Raw genomic sequence first — 23,521 nt, forward strand, 5'->3', positions numbered from 1 at the left:
CCAGTACAATTTTATTATAGTCTTTTATTACCAAGGGAAAAAAACACAGGAAAAAAAACCACAGAAAAGACACCCACATTCTGGGAGCAAACATTATCTGTGGTGAGCTTATGCCAGCGAAGAGCATGGCCCCTGGACTCTGAAATAAAGAGCAGCAAAATAAAAGGCACGTCACCAAAAGAATAAAACAAAAACACACATATACACACAAGCAAGAGAGGGAAAGAAATGTCACTGAGGGGTGTTTAATGTTAAAGAGAAACTATACGACTGGCATGGCGGTGAGGAGGATTTAATAGAGCTGAACAAGGTGACCACCTGCATCCACTTCAAAGAGGAAAAACCGGCAGTGGTACGAGGAGTGCTTATGCAGTCATGTGCACGTGTTTGTGCACAATGCTTCTTTCTACTGACAAAATATACTTTGCAAATATCCCCGGGCAGCGGCAGCTTTTCTTCTGTATTGACAAATTCAGTTTCAGCACAAGATTGAAAGGAAAAGAAAAAAAATTTCCCTCACACACAGAGCCATGTAGTCTGAGCTGGACAGATTTCCCTTGGCCCAGGTGGTACAGAAGAGGTGCTGTCTCCATGGGGACTCCCAGACTGTGCGCTGGTTAGCCACAGGCTGCACCTTCCTTCTTCACAACAGATGGTGGTAAACCTTCCTCCACCCCATTGTGGTCTGGGGAGCATCCAGGAATGGTTTACAGGACTGCAGATTTTAAGCCATACTGGGGTAAGGGAGCCTTGGCTAACCTTCCTTCTAGTGTGACAAAGCCCTTTAGACAGACCAAGAATTGGTTCCAAATTCCCCAGTGCAGGGTTTGAAACTCAAATAACTAGGACTCACCCACGTTTGGCTGTAATTTCCGATGTGCAGTAACTATGCAAAATGCTGAGATTTACTGATGAGAGAGCAGGAAGAACCCACTCTTCTTCTTCTTCTTCCTGGCTTTCTTTCTGTAATGAAATAGTGTGTGCTTGTGTGCTTTGCCAGCACCTCCTCAGCCTCTTCACCCTGATTGAAACAATCCTAGGGGAGATGCACCCAAAGACAAACTCCCCAGCAGAACTGGCGGAATGTCAAACCAGCTGGCCTGATGGGGGAGATTTCAAAACCAAAATGTCTCTTAAATAAGCTTCTTTAATTATTATCATCATCTGTTTATTTATACAAATATAAAATATATTTATATAGATTTATATAATATAGATTTGTTGCTTTGGTGGCTCCTTTCATTTACAGACATACTGGTCAACGATCTCTGTGCACTTTTTACACTTGACATAACAGCACCAATGGAACTTGCAGTGGCAACGCTCCACCTGGACGCTCTTGAACTGGTCATAGCCCCGTCCGCAGCACATCAGCTCACACCCATCCATGCCCTCTGAGGTCTTGTTGCACAGCCGGCCCTGGGTGCCCAGAGAGCCGGTGGTCTCGTTGCGCAGGCAATAGTCCGGGCTGGGGTCAACGTAGACCAGGTCCTCTTGCGTCGGCACGTTGAACCGGTTGTTCACCAGCTCCAGCTTCCCCTTGCGGCTGATCCTCATGGCAGCGGCGCTGTCGTACTTCTCCTTCAGCAGGTCGCCCACCTTGCGGAAGTCAGCCAGCTGCAGCCAGCAGGTCTTGAGGCTGCAGGAGCCCGACACACCGTGGCACTTGCAGGCCACGTCTGCCAGCTTGTACACGGCCTGTGGGAAAAGAAATGCAATCAGGCAGAGCTGCGTTTAGTTTATTCCTGCTGCACTGGCAGCTGGCTTAAGTACAATGAATTCATCGCGCTTTCAGAACTGCTTTGATTACCCCGCAATTTCTGTTGTTTTGCCCTTCAGAAGAGACAAAGGTCTTCTCATCTCCCTGTTGCGACTGCTGTGTTCCTGTTCCCTAAACATTTCTATTTCTGGTCACATTGCCTGCAAACACGGCTTCCTCACCCCACCTGCTTTCCCTCTGGCAGACTGCTGGCTTGACAGCAGGGTCATGAGAAGGAAAAAAAAAAAGGAAGAGTGCTCTTAGGGTGGACTCTGGAAATTCCCCATCTCACAGACCACAGCAGTGTGGCATGTTTTTCCCTTCAGTGCTGCGGAAAGGGAACACCTGGGAACCAGCCCATTTCCTACCATACGCCCCAGGAACCAAGGCTATCACTTGCAGGGATACATCTGCATCCTTTGGAAACAAATCCGCAGACCCACACCCTTTCCCTTCATGCCTGCTGAGAGGAGCTCGCCCAGGAGCAGTGTCCAGAGAGGAGCAGGCAGGGGTGGTGGTGCCAAAGATGGGCACATCCACCCTGGAATGGAGCAGTTTAGCTCTGCTGGAGGTGTTAACCAGGCGCCCTCCTGGAGCAGCAGGGCTGAGCTGGGAGCCCTCGCTGCGGACCTGTGCCATCTTGTGCCCACACGTCTCCCTCCACCAGCAGGGCTGTCGCCAGGCAGAAAAGCCTAGATTTTAACAGCAAACGCAAGCTTTCCATGCTGTCTTTTGCCAGAGGCTTTCAGCTACGTTTTCAGGAGCCTGCAGGGGCTGTAGATGCATCATACCCCTGAAAACCCGGCATCAAAGTTAGCAAAGAGTCTTGAAAATTCAGGGCAGTGAGCGTTAAACCCTCAGCAGAGCAAGTACAACATGTAAAGAGAGACAGACGGTGGTTACTCTCCTCCTCCTCACACTAGCTGGGAGGAGAGTGAAATACTGAAAAATATTCTACAGTAACAAAGCTGAAAACCATAGAAAATAAACTGAAATGCAAGTTGTGTTTGTTCTTTAGATCAATTCCAGAGACAGGTACAAAACTGCATGCTAGGTGAGATCCTGTCAGCTCTCAGGCACTGACAGAGCTTGCAAAGCAAAGAGCCAGCATCCCCACACCATCAGAGCTGCTCCATTTTATAGGGGCTGACCCCCCCAGCCCTTGCTCCTCATCCTCTCACCAGCAGGGTCACATCTGCTCTCCCAAGACCATCCAGCATCCTGCAGTGCCTTTGCCAGATCCCACACGCCAAGCAAAGGTGTTTGGCATCAGCTGCAAAATTGCCACCAGCTGTATTTGGTGGGGGAGATCAAGGAACATGGGAAAAAAATAGGGTGCTCAGGAGATGGCAACGTGTCTCCTAGCCAGGTTTTCTGCTGGAAAAAAAAGCAGCCAAACACAGAGGTTTCTTTTCTGCCTCACTCACTGACAGAAGAAAGCTTCACAGCTCTCTGCTTTCACATGCCAAGGACTAGGTGGTTAAGGCAATTGAGCATAGTGCAAGCAAAACCATCTGCCTGTGACTACGTTCTGGACCAGCAGTAAGAGGTCAGAGTTCTCCTACAACAACTGGCTGCTCCTGGCCTAACTAAGGTCTAATACTTTTGACAGCTAGTAAAGATTCAATTTGGCTTAATGGCTAAATCACATGGAGGCCAGTCCAGCTCCTGAGAAAGTCAATGGAGTGAGTCCCTAAAACAGAAAACCTTTAGTTGCCCTCCTCAGACTCAATTTACTGAGGCAATCCCTCAGGGCACAACCTCACAGCGCAATGTAACAGCTGTAACAAGCTGGGAGTTAAGCACTTCTCTGGGATCAAACTACAACTGCAGAGGACCAACCACACCGTCACTTAAGGATTCCTGTTGTACTGTAACCAGACAGAGCTACAGCTGAATTTCCCGTGCACCAGACACTTACTATATCCTCACTGCATTGCCAGCCTGCTTGTTATAAGCTTGTGTTAGCACTTTTTGGTTATGGTTCTGTCAAATCCCAGGCCACCTGTGCCTCCCTTGCCCTTGCAAGTGTTTTTATAAAGTATTATGATTCTTCCTAATCCTAGGCTTTGTTCCTTTAGAAAAACACTGCAACTCAATCCCTCTCAGTTAATGTCATGGGACTGAGTTCACTCCGTCTTGGCTTTAAGCAATTGATGCTCAAAACATCTGGCCCATGTGGGTAGTAGCTGTGCTGGGGAACAGAATGCTACCAGTTATCACAGGTAAGGATGGCGCCACTCAGCCCCCACAGCTCCCACCACCAATGTCCCGTGGAGGTAACCATAGCTTCAGCTGCTAAATGACTCTACACTCTCCCCCTTTGCTGCTCGGATGGGGAGAAAGCAGAGGAAATTGGAGAATTCCTCTCTGACCAGGCTCAGGTCAAGGTAAAGAATAACAGACCCCACATGCAGTTCTGAGGGCAGGAACTGATCGATGGCCATGCCACTTAAACAGGTTGAAAACGCCTCTAATGGAAAGGCTTAGAGCCCCTTCCCATAAGCCCAAGTTCTCTTCCAATTCTTTTCTTGCAAGAATGGGAACAGGAAGAGGATTAATGGGTAATTCCTCTGTGGTCAATTAGCCAGACCCCCTTCCAGGCTCTTATGGCACTGGCTCGAGTGACTGATGACTGAGGCCTGCCATATGCTGACTGGGTAAACAGCATGGAAGGACTGACCATCCCAGTCTGCCAGACACAGTGACAGATAAGGAATGGGGGAAATAAGAGAGGGTAATGGAGACCAATTGGAAGAAAAAGACAGATGGAAGGAAAGGACATATTGAGATAACAGCCAAAGACAAACAAACAAGAGCAATAAAGCCAGAAGCCACCACAAGGACTCCAATGTGGACTGAAGGGGTGATGGGGTCAGGACTGTCTGAAAGATAAAAGGCCTCTGATCCCCTCCCATCCTCCCCAGCTCCTCTTGAGAACCATGAAGAGAAGGGACAATCTTCTCTCCTGCCACCAGAGCTCCTCAGGGTTTAAGGAGAACTTTCTCACTCACAGGAAACTGAGTGAAGGGACATGCCAAAAATCTGCCTATAAATCAGAAGGTATCAGCTGAAACACTGGCTGGGAAAGCGGGGCAAGGCTGTAGTGGGATGGCACCTTGGTGGTCACTCCGCAGTGTTCACTGCTGGGTCTCCAGTACTCCTTTCCTTCAGCATCAACTTTTAGGAGTATGGATTTACATACGCACCTTCCTACTTCCAAAATCAGAATCTGAGAAGTTTAGGAATGCAGGACTAGACAGGACCTCCTTGGTTATTAAGTATGATCTCTTGCTATTGTAGGCACTGCTTCAAATAATATTTTCCCTAAATGCATACAGTGCCCTTTTAAAAGCAATTAGGTTTTCAGCCACCATTATTCTGATCACTATTGCAATGATAAAATATCTTTTTCTGATTTCCAGTCTAAATGTATTCACTTTATGCTCATTTGCTATTGTGCCAAATTGTCCTTTTGCTTAAAGAGTACTTTTCCTCCCATATTATTTCTCCCATGAACACAGACATCAGTCACATCCTCTCTTAACTTTCACTTTAGTAGGCTAAATATGGCAAGCTGGTCTAGCCCACTTTCTTAAGAAAAGATTCCTATCCCTTGGGTCAGCCATAACAAGCCTTTTCTAGTCTGAGGTCATTTTACTTGGGAATATGAGAACATACAATATTGTGGGGCCTCACAAGAGCTTAATACAATGGCATTAGTATTCCCTCATGTTTTATAAATAGGCTTTCCCTAGTATGTTATAGGATATTTACCACCTTCTGAGCCACATTACATCTGTAGCTGACTGCAGATCCATTTCCTAATGACTAAAACCAAATTTCCTACAAGGCCTCAAATGATGGTCTTAATGTTGTTTTATTGGATGTCATTAGCTGCTACAAAATTCAGATTCTCCTCTGCCACCTTTGTATCATCATCAAATTTCATCAGCCTAGTGCTTGTGTTGAGGCTGAGAAACAAAAATATTCAGGCAAGTCCTTGATGAGCTCTGCTAAACAAGCTCTGTTAAGATCAAGATACATCCTCTCACAATATACTGATATCTTTCCTTGAAAAGCAGTTTCTTGCCCATCTCATAGCTGCTGCATTTTTCCTTATATTTCCCAATTTAACAAAGAATTTTCCATGTGGGAAATACCTTAAATGTTTCACAGAAGTTCAGATAAATGAGACCTATCGGACCCAGTCTGCTTTTTAGGAAATGAGTCATATTCTAAATGACTGTGTGATCAATCTTTGAAAAAGTCTTCTCAAATTATTTCCCATTTTGCCTGTTTCTCTGAGATATCCTTTCTCCCAGGTCCACTTGTAAATGAAGCCAAGATCACAGGTGCCATCTCTTTCAGAGTGCCAAGAAAGAAAGTGAGCACTCCCTGAGACTTGAGCGGTTTATGCTACCTGAGTTTTGCATCTGCCTTAGTGGCAAAAATTTCCATCTCCAGCCTTTCTCCTTTGCTCCCATGCTAATATGCTTTTAAGAGCCAAGAGGAAAGGCTGTCCTGTACTGGCCAAATACCAGCCTGACCGGAAAACCCTGGAACGCGCAGCAATGTGATCTCAGAGCCTCCTATGAAAGGATCTGGAGATGAGACCTCAGATGGCTCTGAGATCTCCATCCTTTCATATTCATCTCCTTTCCCAATCCCACTATCTCCATTCCTCACTACCCCCAAATACTCATCCACTCAAATCCACCCCAAAGTCCCAGCCACAATTTCTCCAGAGCCCTTCCCTCTTCCAATCCTTTGCAGCCTCTTGACTCTCATCTGAGTCATCTGGCCCTATCCCAAACTCTGCTTCCTTAGCAGCCCCCTGCACCATCCCACCCATGTCAAGTCCAATGGCTCAAACCTCAGTACTTGCTGCTCAGCTCCTCTTCCTCTACCTGTCTGAACTTTATAGCTGCCTCCTCGTGCCTTCCTCACTCCCACAGGGTGCCAGCACCATCAGCCTACTCTGGGAGACCTTGCCTGCCCCTGTGGCACCCTGCCCTGCCTGGCTTCCCCCAAAAAATACAGTCCCAGAGGTATTTAAAAATCTACACTTCAAGAACTTATTCCTGCTAAGCAGAAGTGCTGAGGACAGAAAGAGACATCTCCACTGTGCAGCAGACACGCAGCATCCCTCTCCATGAGCAATGTCCCGCACTCCAACTTGGAAGCCCCAGGTAAAGCGCTCACTTATTTTTGGGACCAAAACTTCTCTGCCTTTAGACTCAGCCCCATCCTCATTGACTATGTCTCCTTTCTTCCAATCTCCCCCAGTCTGCAAAGTTTAAAAAAATTTTGCTGTTTATTTTACTAACCTTAGCAAGGTCCGACTCAGCGGGATTTTTACTGTTCTCACTTCATCTTTACACTTCTTGACCTCTAAGACAGAGCTTTTCATTATTTATTTGCTATCAGTGGTTTTTTTCTTCCCCCATTCTTAGTAGGCTCTTGGTCTATTCCTAACAGCTTCTCAGTGGCAGTTATTCATTCAGTGAGGTCTGGATATTCTTCCTATAAGCTTTTTCCTCTTGCTTGGCATGCAGAACTGTAATGGCTTTAGCATCTTTGACTTGAAAAAGTTCCAGACCTCTTCCACATTGAGTTCCTCGGCTCAGCTTATTAACCGGCTCCCTTAGTTTATCAGAGTTTTTTTGAAATCCACAAGCTTAATTACACACTGGTTCATACTACCATTTAATTTAATCTAAAATGACTTGTGTTCATTTAATCTAAGGTTATTTTCTACAGCCATCTGTTCTACAGAGTCTACAAAACTCAACCCTGAAATAACACTGTCTTTTGCTGGCCCCTTTGGAAAGCTTTTGTCCAGGTCCTGGGTTAACTGGAGACACAGAAATGGCCTTGAGAGCTTGTCTACAGAGTCCAAAGAAGCGAGGTACTGTAGCACAATTTAAACAACTTTCTGCACTGTAGTAAAGGCAGGAAATAACTGCCTTTAACTCTGTCCCTAAAGCAGGACAAAGCTTTTTTTCCTCTGTAGCATCACCTGAAATCACAGCTCAGCAAGAATCTTGCCTATATAACAAGAATAACATGACAGGCAGTATTTTACCCGTGGCATGGAGCAAGCATCTTCTGACCTGATCTTCTAATACAAATGTTACTGCAGTTCAATTGGCACCTCAGACTATTGGCCATATTCTGTCCCTGGATCCCTCAATGCAATAGGGCTGGCTGTTAAAGTCTCATAACATACTCACTCCCTATTTTAGGCAGAGTATTTTTTTGTAGTAATCCAAGTTCATGACTCCAGACATCTAAGATGTGCAAAGCAAGTAATGCAAAAAAGAATGTCATGTTCAGGCTACTACTCCACTACACCCTCCATTTCTAAGCAAATGCAGACCCTCTGCCCTTCCAAGCCAAAAAAAAAAACAATCCCAAAGCAAAACCTACTGAGTTCTACAACTTTCAAGTCTGTTTTTTTACCTACTGCAAATTTACCACAATTTGATTTTTCAAAAGAACCGTGGAATACTCACAATGCTTCAACCTGACACACTGATTTCACAATCAAAAAAACAGAGCACATCATCTTTGGTGGCAAAATGAAGTTGAAATTACATGCAGAAAAGACAAACATCCACGTGAAAGGGAAGGATAATTCAGTAATAATTAGAAGCAAGAAAGGGCAGAAAATTGATAAGGAAACTAAGGCTATTAGTTAAGAATGTGCAAAAGAGCAAGACTAAGTACGCTTAATAGGATTTTTTAACGTGCAGTAGAAATAAAATTAACCTTAGAAAAGCTTACTTCTACAGAAGAATGATAAAATCTTAAAACACCCTGGGGAAAATGCACGAATGTTGAATTAAGTATTCCTGTTCTACTTTTGGAAAGAGGAGGGATTACATGGCTGTACCACATATGAAGGATGCTACACCTTCTGGGTTATTAATCACAGACAAAGCAATTGTGATAAAAAAGCAAAAGTGCATACACTGAATGCATGCAAAAAGGGTATGGGAAAACTGGAAAGGGTACACTAAATTGACAGGGAAATGATTTGATGGCTGATGAGAACCTCTGAAAGTGAGAGAGTTTTCAGTGCTCTATCTAGTTTGTCAAGAAAGAATGGTGAATAAATTACAGTAGATAAATACTTGCATGCAGAGGAAATTCTGATTACTAAGAGGCTTTTGGATTTAGCTGTAAAAGTCAGAAAAAGAACTGATTAGAAGCTGGTGCCAGATAAATTCAAATGATAATGAGGTACAGCATTGAAACAGAGTGATTAATGATGGTACCATACTACAAAGTGAAGTGATGGATTCTCCATCCCTAGGGGTCTCCAGATCACAACTGTGAATCTTCTCAGGAAATATTTGTCACCTAGATGCAAATTATTTATTTTGCCCAATAGCAAGGCAACTGAGCCAGGCCTAAGTTCCAGAAATAGCCAGGTAGCCTGATTCGATGTTTGCTTCTGGCCTTATGTTCCCAAAAATCTAAATGATGGTAGGAGAAGAGAACTCCAGATGCCAAAATATTATTCTTTTCATCAGCCTGTCACTTCCAGAGCTCTGGGAAGCTCATTTCTGAGACATTAACTTTAAAAATGGGCCATAACAGCACCTAGTTTATTTGGAAAGGGCTTACATGTCTGCACGTGTGCCATACAGTGTCTCAACAGACCCCAAAATTCACTGGCTTTAGCTGGCAGTGGAAGCCTGACATTAAAACTGGAATATATCATTGTCAATATTGTCTGTAATATTCTGAAAAATGCAGAAAACGGGAGCATACACTCTTACGGGGGCATCACTGGACTATCCCTCATCACACCTCCAACTAATTTGGTATCCAGCTACCTCCAGCCTTCTGACCCTGCCTCCGAGAAAAAAGACAGGGTCAGCATCCGTCTTACCCTGCGACCGGCCTCGTTGTTCTGCAAGTTCATCAGCATGCGGGCCTGCTCCTCCGAACCTCTCACGTAGTTCTTCTCCCTCTCCTTGGCATCCACGAATTCCTTGGCGAAGCGATATCCGTACTCCACGTTATCGCCGCAGCCGCCCCACAGCCAGTCTCGGGGCAAGTCCTTGGGCCGGGCCGTGCGGCTGCAGCCACAGCTGGAGAGCTCTCCCTCACGGCAGGCCCGGCTGATGGCGTTCACCACCCCGGCAGCACTGACGGCGTAGGTGAAGGCGGTCTCTCTGCTCCCTGCGAGAGAGGTGAGACAGACAAATTAACCACAGGCAGACAGACCTCACTGAACATGCAGCACACAGTGAGGAGCAGGGCCTGGGCAGTGAGATATGGGGTGCTCCGATAAGGCGCACAAAATTCACGAGAATACGATGCTCAAGAGCAAGGGCACCATCCTGTTCTGGAGGAGGGGGACTGCCCTAACACACGCCTGCATCCCAGTTTTGTTTTCATTTCACTTGTAACAGCTCCAGTCAACTGACTGTCCAGAGCTGGCAGTTTCTGCACAACCAGGATCAAACCCAAATCTGATTATTTGACACGCACCAGGGAAGGGTCTGAGATTCCTGGAGCAATGTTCTTTAGAAAACCATGCTCTTCATCGTTTGTAGGTGCTGCTCCTCCAGGGTTATTATTTTTATTACACCTATGTTTGAACATTTAAGAGCCCTGGGAACTGCAGGCCTTCGCCAAAAGAAATAGCAACACCATAGGCAAGAACTGCTCAGCCTCTTTCCCCTTCATCTATCCTCTCATTTTAACTTGAAAGAAACTCTCAAACAGCAAGAGGGTTATTCACTTGCTGAAAATACAGCTGCTGCCTTAGCCACTGCATTTGCCAATAATCAGTGAGAACAAGTAACAAGGTTGGGCCTGTGCAAAAGAAACATCTGGATAAGCCAGTTATCACCTGGAAAGGTTTTCATTTAACTGGAACAAGCAGTCTTCACGCGCTCCTCAGTTCATCGACCTTATTTTGGTTTACATAAGGTCAGCTGAAAATTGTTTGGAGACAAACTGAAGGAAACTCCTTTTTACACTACAGGCTCTCCCCGTGCCTACAGAACCGCAGTGCTGGAACAAGTAAAACTTTCCCATGTAGACAATAATAAATGAAAAGACTTTCCATTAGGAGGTTTACTAGAGAGTGCCCTGCTTGGCATGTATGCCCTACACAGCATCTGAGCCAAGCAGCTGGATCGGGTCTCCAGCTATGTATTCCTGGCAGCGATTCAGCCCCAATGTGACCGGGGCACCATCACAGCCAGAACACTGCATGAGGCCAAGCACCAGGAGCGCTGTGGGTCTGAAGAGGGGGAGTAGAGAGGGAATAAGGAGGAGAAGGAGGCAATCCACACCTGCACTCTCACCACACGGTCTAACAAGCTAAACCGACACCTTCAGAGTCATTGTGTTCATCACCAAACTTTCAGTGATAAAGAGAACAACTGCCAAAGCTTCATTTGAATAAGCAATCTAATTGTGAAGAGCTACTTACACCAAACCCCAGCAAGATCCTCTCATGCAAATTTGAATGACTTCAGAGGGCAGATCTTCCAAGAATACTTAGTTTGTCACCAGCCCAGGAGGCTCTCAGTGCCAGCACCGTCAGCAGGGCTGCGCTGATGCTTTTGGTATGCTCTTGTTCCAATTTGCACCTGCGGACAATCTGTAACTAATAGCAGCTTATCACCAATTTAGCGGTAATGACCCAAGACAAAGGCAGGGCTGTGAATGGCATCCACCTTGCAGAACAACTTGTGATTCCCCCACCCCAGATGAGAGTCCAACACTATGGTTTCTGCTCTGGAGTTCAGCACAAGGCTGATAAAATACTACAGGACACATAATATAGAAGGGAGGGCCTTACTAGAAGGTCACAAGGAGAGAACTATGCTCCCCTAAACCTCGCTGGTCTGAGAGGTAGAGAGGAGTGACTCCTGGTTAAGGTAATTCAGCTGAGACTGGCCCATCAGGGAGTTCATTTTTCAATAACCAAAAATCAAGCTTTTACTCATCTAGCTTGTTTTGCACGTTATGGTTTTTTGAAGATAACAGTCCAATGTGCAGTTTTGCCCCTACCCCTCTGTGCCTGTATAGAGAGAGCCCTGCAGACACATCCTGTTAAGTAGAGCCCTCTCTTGTCTATAGAGATTAAAACACAGGCAAGGACCTCACGCTGTTACAGCTCTTGCAACGAAGTCCTCACAACTCCAGGTGCTTAGCATCCTTACAGCTGGATTGAGATCTCTGAAAGCACAGACTGGATTTGCACTTTTACTGTCCATGTTTTAACCATCTCCACCTGTCAGTTGTAGCAGCACAACTCAATGTGCAGCCCCTGGATCTGCACCAGTTGTTTAAGGCTGCTGGAGGATGGTGGTGGGAGAGGCTGGAACAAGTCACAGCAGGATGGGGTTTTTTTCCCCGTGCTGCCCACAAAGCAGAACAAACCACAGTGCTCACTCGACTTTGGTAGTAGGTTTGGAAGATCATGGCTTGGCCTGGGAGGCAGGATCAGATGTGATAAAAGCCTGTGTTAATACAAACCAAATTTGTAGCTGACAATTGAGGGTTTATACACCCAAGTTTTCTCTGCTCTCCTGCCGTGCCTTCCAGCCTTTGAAAAGTATTTGGGTTTTTGCTGGTCCTCTCATTCCAGTTCCACACCTCTGTGCTGTCGTCTCGCAGGACTGGAGTGTTCCCAGATTTGTTCTGCCCTTTTCCACACCTCTGCTGAGCTCTCCTGAGCGCTGGATCAGAGTCACCCCGGGCTGCCGGGGCCGATGCCGGGGGCTGCGGGCCCCGGGAGGCTCTGCCCGCCGGCTTGGAGCTCCACGGAGCTCTGCTGCCCTCCTGTGCCCGCCCGCCGCTGGCAGCAGGACGGGGAACCTGGGGCTGCGGCGGCTCTTGGGGGGCACTGGCGGGATGCGGCGTGGGCAGCACCCAGGCAAGGGCTCGGTCCCCACGGCTCCCTTCCCTGGAGCTGCTCGAGAAGGAAATGGGAGAACGAACCCAGTGGGGAGACTGACACAAAGATGGTAAAAATGTGTCAATTTAACTTTTTTGATGAAAAAGATTTAGCTTCAACCGATTTTTTAAAAAAGCGTTACCACAAAGTTTGCCAATCTCGAAGAAAAACAAAGAAAAAAATATTTCTCTTTGTTCTCTGGTTTTATGACTCTTTTTTTTTTCTTCTTTTAGCATTTGAAAAGGCTGAAGAGATAAGATCTCTGGCTCCAGAAATGACTGGACTAACCTGGAAACCCCAGCCTTGCATTTAGGATTACTCAGAGGGAGATCTGTTCTCTCCTCCCCTAAGGAAATTCTAACATGACCTTTTGGGGTGCTCTTGTCCTCTCCCCCTCATAAATGTAGCAGTAAGGAATGTCTGTATATAATGCATAATATATATATATATACACACACATGCGCAGTCTAAAATCTGTATTGACAGAACAAGAAGTAGCTTCAGAAGAATAATATTTGTACATCAGATATAATTATTGAATAAACCACATTTAAAAGGTAAGAGCAACTCTCATAACAACACAAGCAGTAGGAGGAAGTAATGCTGAAAAGCAGCCTACTTCAGTGCTGTGGATCCCTCTACAAAAGCTTGGTATCATTGGACTGCCTCACCTCTGTGGAACACAGAAAATGAAGGTGTAATGATTAAACACAGACCGACTGGGTCTCCTGTTTCTGAGCCAAGCCAAGTTCTGTGAGGGGGAAAGGAAACTAATCTTCCAGGTTTCTGAGTGAACGCTCTCGCAAGGATCTCCCAGGCTTTGGACTTGGCCAGGTCAGATTCTCCTCCCCTCACAATCTAGAGCAGCTCAAGAAATCATGTAATATATGCCATGCCTGCATCGGTGGGTGGGCAGCCGAGGGCTGCTGGCACATTACACACCTTCTGGGTCCTTCTTATCGCCTTTCACCTCCCTCTCCACAACAATCTGGCATGCCTGTGCACTCTTGCAGATATTCTGGTCTCCAGACCTTTCTCGTGCCGTTGGCACAGAGTACAGAAAAAGGGCTGTGGTCCAGATTTGGGGCTCAGAAGTTGAAAGCAGGAGACAGACACACAGTATGAACCGAGGGAAGAATGACTTTATAGCTAACACAACGTGAGATTGAAAGGCTTTGTCTTCTTCCCCAGTGTGGAAAATAGATTTGCTGAAATGATAAGCAATGACTCATTACAAAGTAGAAAAATGCAAAAGCAGGAGGTGGAACTGAGGCAGCACAGCACCTTATCACTGACACAGGCAACAGCGATGAATCATGGATCCCCTAATACCCCAGGCCACCTTTGGTGACAGTTTTCTTATTGCTGTGCTGCCTTGTACTGGAGTATAAACATCTGAACATACTCTAAGTGCCCAGAGAATCTAAAGGAGATGGGTTCAAAACTCTGTTAGGACAGGTTTTTAAACAGTGGGCAACTCCTGGCCCACAGACACTGCCATCAGTAGATTCCTAAGAGAGATAAAACAGGACTCAACAAACAAATGCAGCACACATAAATCAAGCAGGACTTCTGGTCATACCTGTCACATACCCACAACACCTCCTGCCTTCATCAAAACCCAAATCTACTCCCCATCTAAACAAATAGGATCAAATTCATTTTAAAGAGGAGAAATCTTCCAACTTCCACTATCCCTTCTTCCTGTACACACTCTGATCTTTCCTGACAGCTTCTCAACCTTCAGATCTGATCTTTGCTTTGTCTTAGTTCACCCTTACTTTTCCAGGTGTGGACTCTCCCACTGGAGCAACCCAGGGTTGCAGGAAGATACTGAAGAAGAGAATGAGGTTTGATCCAGAAGGGGAGATTGCTATATTCTTGCATCCTTGTGGAGTCACTAGTATCTCTTTGGGGATCTGAAATTTACCCCATTCTTCAGGGTAAGTTATGTGTGAGGGAGGGACACCAGAAAGGAGAGATGGAGGTCTATTTTCTGTCCTTTCCCTTTGGTGGCAGAAATTTCAGTTTTCATACCCCAAAGCACAAGTTTTAACAATCTGGGATTGCATGCAGCCCCATGTGGCCACCACCCTTGCTGTCAGAAAGTGAGAGATCAAGGATGCACAGATGCCTTGGATGTGTGTCAGGAACTAGAAGTATGTGTCAGGAAATGGCATTTCCCAGGGGAGTACCCCAGAGAAGAATTGTTAGGGTATGGGCTAGGCAGAAAGGGAAGAATTAGAATGGCTCTGATGGGCTGAATTAGGAATTTTGAAAGATTTGAGTAACAAATGCAGAAATATCCCTAGAGTTCTCTAAGATAACATATAAGAATTTCAGGATCAGATGGAAGGGATTACAGGACTTGGTGCCCTATCGCCTTGACGCCCCAGAGGTATTAAAGATGCACCTCTTGGTGCCTTGCTGCCTATGCAGTTTTTTTCAGAGTTAAGCCAAAAAAGTGAGAGCAATGCTGGGGGCAGCTAGGGGTTCAGGAGCTGAAGGTCTTTTTCCATCCCTTGCTAAGTGTTTTCCTTGACCTCACAACCGAGAAACACTGCTGGTTCTTTGGTGTAAATGATTGGCTTTGTGGGTGGGAAAGAAAACCTCTTCAGACAGGGGTTGTGGGGAGTGAGTGTGTGTGTGTCTGTTTTAACACCTTTTCCTTATTGTCCTGGCTGTCGGACACATCAAAACGAGCCCGGATTTCTCAGTTTCTTGCCATCAGATGATTGCATTTCAAAAGGAGCTGGGACAATGTAGCTAGGTCACACCTCAATTCAAGTGCAGCAATGGCCTGTCAATGTGCCTCTTAGGGCCAGCAGGGCAGGAATTATAAAAATCGCTTAGGTTTACACAGAAAGTGGCAGTACAAGGAAGGGGGGCAACTCCCACGCCAGGGGAGCCCTATTTCCCACTTCTCAGGGCTGCATTCCCTGTCCCAGGGTACTCAAGATGCTGGTAACGATAACACGGGGCCATTGTTCCTGGTTCCAGCTTCTTCTCTGGCTACCTTTAAACAACCACTCAAAACAGAAGACGCCCAGCTCTTCCTGACCGTCCCGTGCTTCCCCCAAAAGAAAGTGTGTCCCCCTCACCCCCCACTGGCTCCTGGTGTGGCTCAGGTGCACTGGTGCCACCCGCCCAGGCACAGGCAGCGTGCGGGCAGCACCAGCACACCAGGGAATGGAAAAGCTCGTTAAAGGCAGCTTTAGGAGCTGGTACTAATGGGGCTCATCACTCCTGCATGTGTATTTGAAGGAAGGGAGAGAGGTGCAGAGGGACACCCGGCCTGCACTCAGCACCTCCCTGCACTAACTACTAGGTGTACTAGTGTTCTACCAGGTGTTCCTACCTATTTTCATGACCCTCCCAAAGACGGAGGTGTTGTCCACCGTGCTGCAGTTCCACCGCCGCTGCCGAAACTGGTACTGGCACTCCTTGATGGCGCTGCGGGCCCCTTCCCCGATGAACACCATGTGCTCCTGGTAGAGCTGGCAGAGCTTGCGCTGCCCAGGGGAGAGCCCCGGCAGCTGGCTGCACACCGGCTGAGCGCCGATGATGTACATCTCAGGTCTCTGGATGGGGTTCATGGCCAAAGACCTACGATGAGAAAAACATCCCAGGGAGTCTGGAGGGAGAGGCCCCCTCCGCGAAGCGCCCGGCACCTCTCCCCGCCAGCCCAGCCCAGCCCAGCCCGGAGCCCGGGCGCATTTCTCATGTCAGCTGCCTCCCTCCACGGCTCTGCCAGATGCGAGGCTTTTCCAGGGCTCTAGCGAGAGAAACACAGCTCGTTTGTAACTCGAGTTTAAACACAGAGGACACCCGGGATGGGGAGGGGGCAGAGAGAAAGCTCAGCACTTTCTCTGCAGAAGAAAGCGAGTAGCTTTTTTACAGAGCGCCAGCGAGCGATGCCTGCCTTCCAGCCAGGCTATTTTCCGCTCTTCAGGAGAAGGGGGCTCCGCGGCTGCTCCCAGGGCTTTTGGCAGCGGGTAGGAAACCTTACCCATCCACTCCCTACGCATTCCCCACATCCTAAAGCCCGGACGGCATTTGAGCGAGCCCGTACAAAAGGAGCCCAGAAATGCCTGGAAGGAGAGGGGCTGCGTCCCACGTCTCCAGAAACTGGGCAGGGACAGTGGGAGGGGTGGGGGGGAACCTGGAAAGAAGCAAGCTGCTGCGAAAGAAGCCCGGGAGGCAGGGAAGTTCCCGCGGAGAGCGCAGGGCAGGGAGCTGCCGCACCGCCCCGGACGGTCCCCGGACCCCGGCCCTGGGCGGACAAAGGCACCGCCGGCTCCCCTCACTTACCACCAGGAGTTGGCGTCGGCCACCGGCGAGGTGCAGCTGCAGAGGAGCGCGGCGGCGAGGGCCAGCCTCGGCCCGGTCATGGTGGGCTGCGGGGGCAGCCCCCGCCGAGCCGGCCGCCGGGACGGGGCGCCCTGCGGAGAAGTGCCGAGGAGAAGCCCTGGAGCGGGGCCTGCGTGCGGCGGGGGCGCGGCGAGCACAGCCCGGCTGCCGCCCCCTCCCACCCCGCAGGACCCTCCCCCGGCCGCCGCCTCCCGGGGGCTCCGGCGGCGGCCCTGCCTCCCGCCCGCCCCCGGCCCCGGGGCAGGGGCCGCGCTGCCGGGGCTCCGCCGGCACCGCCCGGGGCTGTTCTCGCCCCGACGGGCGTCGAGAGGAGCTCCCGGAGCCCTCGGGCCGCCCCCGCCTTGGGCGCGCCCGCCGGTGCCGGGTACCCCGCGGCCGCAGGTGTGCGGGAGCCGGCGGGGCACATCAAAGCGCCGCGCTGGCCCCGCTGCCTTTGTAATGCAGAGTCGGCTCGGAAATGAGCTGTGCCCCCTCCCCAAAACGGCCTCCCGAGGGGCCTCACGCCACGGACCCGGCCCCGCGCCCCGGGTGGGGGGTCTGCGAGGCTCGGCCGGGCCGCCAGCGACGAGCGCAGATAGGGCTGGCACCGGAGTCTAATGGCTTTATGGGCAGGGGAGGTGGACAGGAGAAAAGCTTCAAAGGCTCCTCTTGTCCAAACAACCTCTCCCTTCCCCACTCGACCCACCGGCAGCTCCTCAGCCCTGTCTCCCCCAGACACCGGCAGAAGGCAAACGCAGGCATCCCACACTGTGCGGGTACTTGTAACAGATGCTCCTCACACCCTGCCTCCCTCATACCGCAGGGAAACAGCCACCTTATCACACCATCCACACCACTGCTGCTGCCTCCATCTCTACGTGGCTTCCCGCTGTCCTACCCTGTGCCACATGGTCTCCACCTCTCTGCCATGGAAAAATGCCCCCCCCCTCCTGCCCCACACAGTGTCCACACCAGGCCTGGTATGCCCCCAACTCTGCCCTGCAGCAGTGGCTCCCCAAAGGCAGGCTGAACTTGCAGGTCCCCCCCAGGCTGAGGCCACGGTGTTCGTGGTCCAAGACGTGCAAGTGCCCAGCCTTTCAGTCTGCCTCACGAGCAGCACCCGAGACATGAATCACCAGACTCGGCAGCTCAGACCGCTGAAGTATATTTTTTATCGAATTCCTCGCACCCGCCACGGTGGACTTGCTGTGTTTGTTTGCAGCACGCTTCACTTCCTCCCCCATCCAGATGTGCTGTACCTGCAGCTGGTGGCCCATCTCACCTGGCAGGCAGATGTGGGGCTGCAAGTGCCAAAATTAGCCTCGGGACAAAAAAGCCTTGTGTGACCCAGAACCTCAGTGGGAGGGGAGTTTTACTGCCTGGGCACAGCAGGATCCACGTCTGAAGAAAACAGGGTGACTTTATTCACATCTTCTATATCCTCCCTTCTCCTCCTCCCACAGCCCCAAGCCTGACGGAGGGATGCCGAGGTGTATGTGTGTGTAGCCACGCATACATGTTTTGGGTCTGTTTCTATAGGGAATAGACAGAATGGAAAGTTTATCTCCGTGAGTCTGGGGAGGAAGGAAGTTGTGTATGGATGAATGGCTTTTCCATGACAAACAATGAGTCTGCACAGACATGGTGTGATGTCACCTAAAGAATTTCCAAGCCAGCCTCAGATACAGAAAACCTTTTCGCTGGCAGAGATGAGAGCCTCCCACCTTTCCATCTCACCACAGCCAGAAGGAAGAACTAGGGCAGGGGGAAAAAAATAAAAGCCCGTGCTGTCTCACACACACACACACACAAGGCATGCGCCATGTAAATAGATGACATGATGGGAGAAGTGCATCTCCAAGCTTTGCCCTCACCAAGTCTCCTCGCGGATTCTGAGAAAGGAGTAAACCATGGCGAGCCGCCCGGGTGCCTCTCCCAGCCAGGAATGTGAGACAGCACCAGCCGATGAGGCAGTTCCACAAATACAGGTGATGTCAATGTCCGTGTTTGTGTGAGCTTCTCCAAGCACATGTGCATCATCGCAGCACTCCATGGGACAACATGGACACAGCACCATGCAGTGCTGCACTGGTGGTCCATCACCGGCACTGTGGCGTGGTGGAAACAAAAACCTTTCCAGCCTGGGAGACGCTCACGTGAAACTTGGGTCAGAAACACAGGGCATTAATTAATTAAATATCTCATTTTAAGTATTAATATGCACAGGCAGCCGATGATTAACAACAGCAATGTGTTGTGAACACTGCTAGTAGCAACCTGACTGCCAACAGGCACAAGCAAGGCAATGATCTTATTTTGAAACATGAGACATAAGTATTGCCGTATGGGATAAGATCGCTTATCCAGCCAACCTAATATCCTGTCAAAGGCAGCAACTAAAGGAGCTGCTTCATCAGGAAAGGTCCGAAACTCTGAATTCTACCCAAAATCTGCTGCTGGTGAAAGTGACTGCCACTGAGCTCAGATGTGAATTATGGAAGCGAGTCCTTTTTAAGGTGTTGGAAATTATTTCTTCACTGGCTGTGTTTATGACTTCAGATAAAGTGATAATAGCAGGTGAGGCATTGCTGGAGGGATTTAGCCTCAGCCAGCAACTTCCAGACCGAAAGCTGCAAAGCACTTGGCTGGTGGTCCGAAGAATACAGTCTATCCCTTTTCCTTGCGCCTGTTTCTACTTGCCACCAAAATCTTGAAAGCAAGTTTTTGATTTTGTAAATAAAAAGCTTGGGTTATTTTTTAAGCCCAACTGCAGGGCTGGTTCAAACAGCTTTGTGAGGTTGTTTGCCAAAGCAGGGCTGGGTGGGAAAAGTCAGTGAAATTTTGTGAGGATGAGAGGTGGGGTGGAGCAGGGCTGCTGGTGGGCTGGGATGAAGAGAGTCAGTGCAGTATTAGGTGGGAGAGCCCAACCTCACCACAGGCACACCACCCTTCCTGACCATCACTCCTTTCTACCCTTCACCACTCAAGTGACTCCCACCCCAAACCATCCCTCCCCTGCAGCAGCTCACTCACACCAGCTCAGACCACTTCTGCTACACTAGGGGATGAAAGAGCAGTAGAAAGAACTCCAAAACCAGGGGCTGCTCTTGCTTCTTGTGGAAAAAGGCCCCTTCCCCACCCCTTCCAGTGGGTGAGGATCACTCAAACAGCAGAATTGGACACTGGCTTGAGCACTGCATGTCTGATGCTTGCACACAGAGTGCTGAGGATCACCTGGGCTAAACAGTAAGCTGTTGCCTAAAAACGGGACATGAATCTCAACCCTCGGATTCATGTCTAATGCTCCCTTCTCAGAGGGCAGCACAGCAGCAGCAAGTCTGCATCTTCGTACAGCCTTGGCATTCTGCTGCATTCAACAGTCTGCTGCCCTAGGCAACTGTCTACTGTGTTGGCTGGCTGCCTAAAATTAGTACCTGTGTTTGCCATTGTTCACTTTTCAGAGGTGACAACTGTGCACGAAGCATAAATTTACACATCCAGTTTCCAAAGTCACAGCAAAGCAGTTGGAGAGCTATCACCGCTTTCCCAATACCGTCCCTGCCGTGTTTGCTGGAGGGAAGCTGCAAGACTCCAAGAAAGGGAGGTCATGTCCATGAGATCATTTGCAAAGATTTGGCAGACCGTGAAAAAAGTTGAACCCTGGCTGGAAGACAGCCCTGGTAAATGAGAAAAGGAGAGTTACTCATGTAAATTCCTTGTCCTACCCTTATTGTTTTTCAAAAATTTGGGATGTCCCCAAGTGTGACACAGATCCTTATCAAGTGCTATAAGGAGTGTTGAAAGGAAATGTGTCTTCCACATAACTCCAGTGATCTTCATTTCTGCAACTTTTCTGGTTTCTGCCAGGCTGGGGAGAACTGGACATACATTCTTCCTGCAATGATCAAGACTGTCTTTCAAGTTCCTGTTTATTCTTGCAACTCGACTGTAGTTCAATGCTTGTTTTTAATGCCTTGCAATGTCCAGTGCATCCAGAAATATTTACTGCTCTCTCTGACATAAGTTACTTACTCAAGATGTGAAAAATACCCACTGAAGCAGAGTCTCCTCTGCTTAAGGAGCCAGTAGAGATGCATTGCCCAGTGTCATGGTTTAACCCCAGCCGGCAACTAAGCACCACACACTCTCTCGTTCACTCTCCCCCGGTGGGATGGGGGAGACAATCAGAAAAGAGAAAACCCATGGGTTCAGATAAAGACAGCTTAATAGGTAAAGCAAAAGCAATCAAAACAACGTGGGCAAAGTGAAACATGGAATTCATACACCACTTCCCATGGGCAGGCAACCGTTCAGCCACCTCCAGGGAAGTAGCGGTCTATCACATGTTACTTGGGTTACTTGGGATGTCAGATGCCACAACTCAGATGTCCTCTCTTCTTCATTCTTCCCCCAGCCTGCATTGCTGAGCACAACATCATATGGTCTGGGGTATCCCTTGGGTCATTTGGGATCAGCTGTCCTGGCTTTGTCCCCTCCCAACTCCTTGTGTACCCCCAGCCTATGTGGGGTGAGAGGCAGAGAAGGCCTTGACTCTGTGCAAACCCTGCTCAGCAATAACCAAAACATCCCCGAGTTACCAACACTGTTTTCAGCACAAATCCAAAACACAGCCCCATACCAATGCTACTGTGATGAAAATGAACTCTACTCCAGCCAAAACGAGCACACCCGGGAAGGAGGGTTTCCATGTGCTGCTCGAAAGGGAATCCCTGCCCTTTGGTTCTGTGCCATGGGCCTGCTGTTGACAGCACCAAGAGATGTATCATAACATCCTGCTATACATCTGCTTCTGGCAGCCTGGCTTGGTTTTAACTATAGTTCTTACTAAGATTTCAGGAATCTCATTAAAATCACATACTTGCCCATTCAGCTGAACCAGTTTTAGAGGGAGTGTAGATTAAAAAAAAAAAAAAAGAAAAGAAAAGAAAAAAGAAATCACAATCACTTGAAGCTAAATTGCAGTCTTCACACAGAAACCTAAATCATCTTTTATCTCACCACTCCCTGACTTGTCTGGTTCTGTGCTGCTCCCCCGCTGCCAACCTGTCCCTCTCTCAGCACCGTACCACCATGTTGCTGTACTGGTGTCAACCTTCCCAGATCTAAATGTGTTAATTTATTTGTATTGCAATTATTACTTAACCTGCAACTGGAGCCACCTCCACAGGTCCAGACCCAGCTGAGGTGTTACAGAAGGTGTAACAAAACCTTCTCAAAGTATCCCAGCACATCAGTCTCTCATGTCTGCTGCCCCTTTTGTCTTAACATTGCCTTGCCTCATTGAATGGTTACACACTGTCTGTCTCCGTTGGAAGGGCAGATTATTCCTGCTCACATCCTGCTTGTTTCTTTTGGTACTTACAGACTCGGTTTTATCTCCTGATGTGCTCATGCACTACTTTTTTCTGCATCTCATCACCTGTCACCCCCGCTGACAGATCCAGATTTCCTTTCACCACTACCTTGCCCTTTCATTTTTCCATGACTCCCCTGGCCAATGACATCCAGCCTCACTGTCACCAGGGCATGTAGTGCAGCAAATGCCAAGATATACCTGCCAGTCTCAGCAGACCCAGTGACAGCTGTCCCTGAAGTGCCTCACCAAGGAGAGCAAGAATGGAGGGAGGTTGCAAGTAAAGCAGAAGTATTAGACAACAAAAAAGGCCATATATTAAATATTTTCACTTAAAACACAATATTTTCATTTAAAATCAGAGTAGGTATAAAGAATAGTGATTCTATGAATAAAACAGCTTCTCATAAATGAAAGATACAGAATATATTTAAAGCCTTATGAACGTTGTCATTTTCACCACAATATTTCCCAACAGGCAGTGAGCTCACCTGGAGCAAGACCATCTCACCCCCTACAAGAAAACAAGCAAACTCCAAAGATAAACCAGAATATGATCTCCTCCCTCTCAAGGGGATTCAATGGTAGTTGTACTCTTACTGCAGATTAAATCCCAGTGTTGAGCCAACCTGGTCCACTGAGACTAGCACAAGATATCCCACAGAAAAGTGCAAGAGACTCAGCAGCAACCAGTGGAGCACCTGCAGAAGCTGCATGTGCTGAAACAAAATTGATTTTGATTTTTCAAAATTAAGAAGCAACATAGACCCATCCCTGCAGGTATGCAGTTGTCTGGAAATTCTCCATATTTATGATATTCCCATGGACAGATCCAAGCCATCCAGTTCCCTTTTCCATGAGAACTCTATTTGCATGTTGGCAACCTCAGCTGAGAGCCAGAGCCCTGAACCAGGACATGTCTAGCCCAAATTTTGCACTTCTTGTTCCCACGACTACTAGAATACCAGGATTTCTAGGGCTGCAGCAAATCATCCATAATCACAAACTGAAACCTTTTTACTTCCTTTATTTATATGGGAAAGTCCCACAAGAAATTAGACCAGCTTCACTATGTGTAATCATAATCTAACAAATCACTAGATAT

General features: G+C 48.3%; 1 protein-coding gene across 3 annotated transcripts in view; it reads right to left on the bottom strand.

The window, feature by feature from the left end:
- Nucleotides 1-229: 229 nt before the first annotated feature.
- The window catches only part of WNT5B (Wnt family member 5B), a 75,265-nt gene continuing 51,973 nt past the window's right edge, over nucleotides 230-23,521 (bottom strand). For all 3 annotated transcript variants that reach the window (XM_064654568.1, XM_064654570.1, XM_064654571.1), the window contains 4 exons: nucleotides 17,004-17,134; nucleotides 16,051-16,298; nucleotides 9,663-9,955; nucleotides 230-1,698 (listed from right to left, as the gene is read on the bottom strand). In XM_064654568.1, coding sequence (XP_064510638.1) covers nucleotides 1,240-1,698; nucleotides 9,663-9,955; nucleotides 16,051-16,298; nucleotides 17,004-17,134 — 1,131 coding nt within the window. In that variant the 3' untranslated portion in view covers nucleotides 230-1,239. The remainder of the gene's footprint in view (nucleotides 1,699-9,662; nucleotides 9,956-16,050; nucleotides 16,299-17,003; nucleotides 17,135-23,521) is intronic.

The sequence above is a fragment of the Pseudopipra pipra genome, chromosome 5 (assembly GCF_036250125.1).
Source record: "Pseudopipra pipra isolate bDixPip1 chromosome 5, bDixPip1.hap1, whole genome shotgun sequence".
NCBI classification, from domain to species: Eukaryota; Metazoa; Chordata; class Aves; order Passeriformes; family Pipridae; genus Pseudopipra; species Pseudopipra pipra.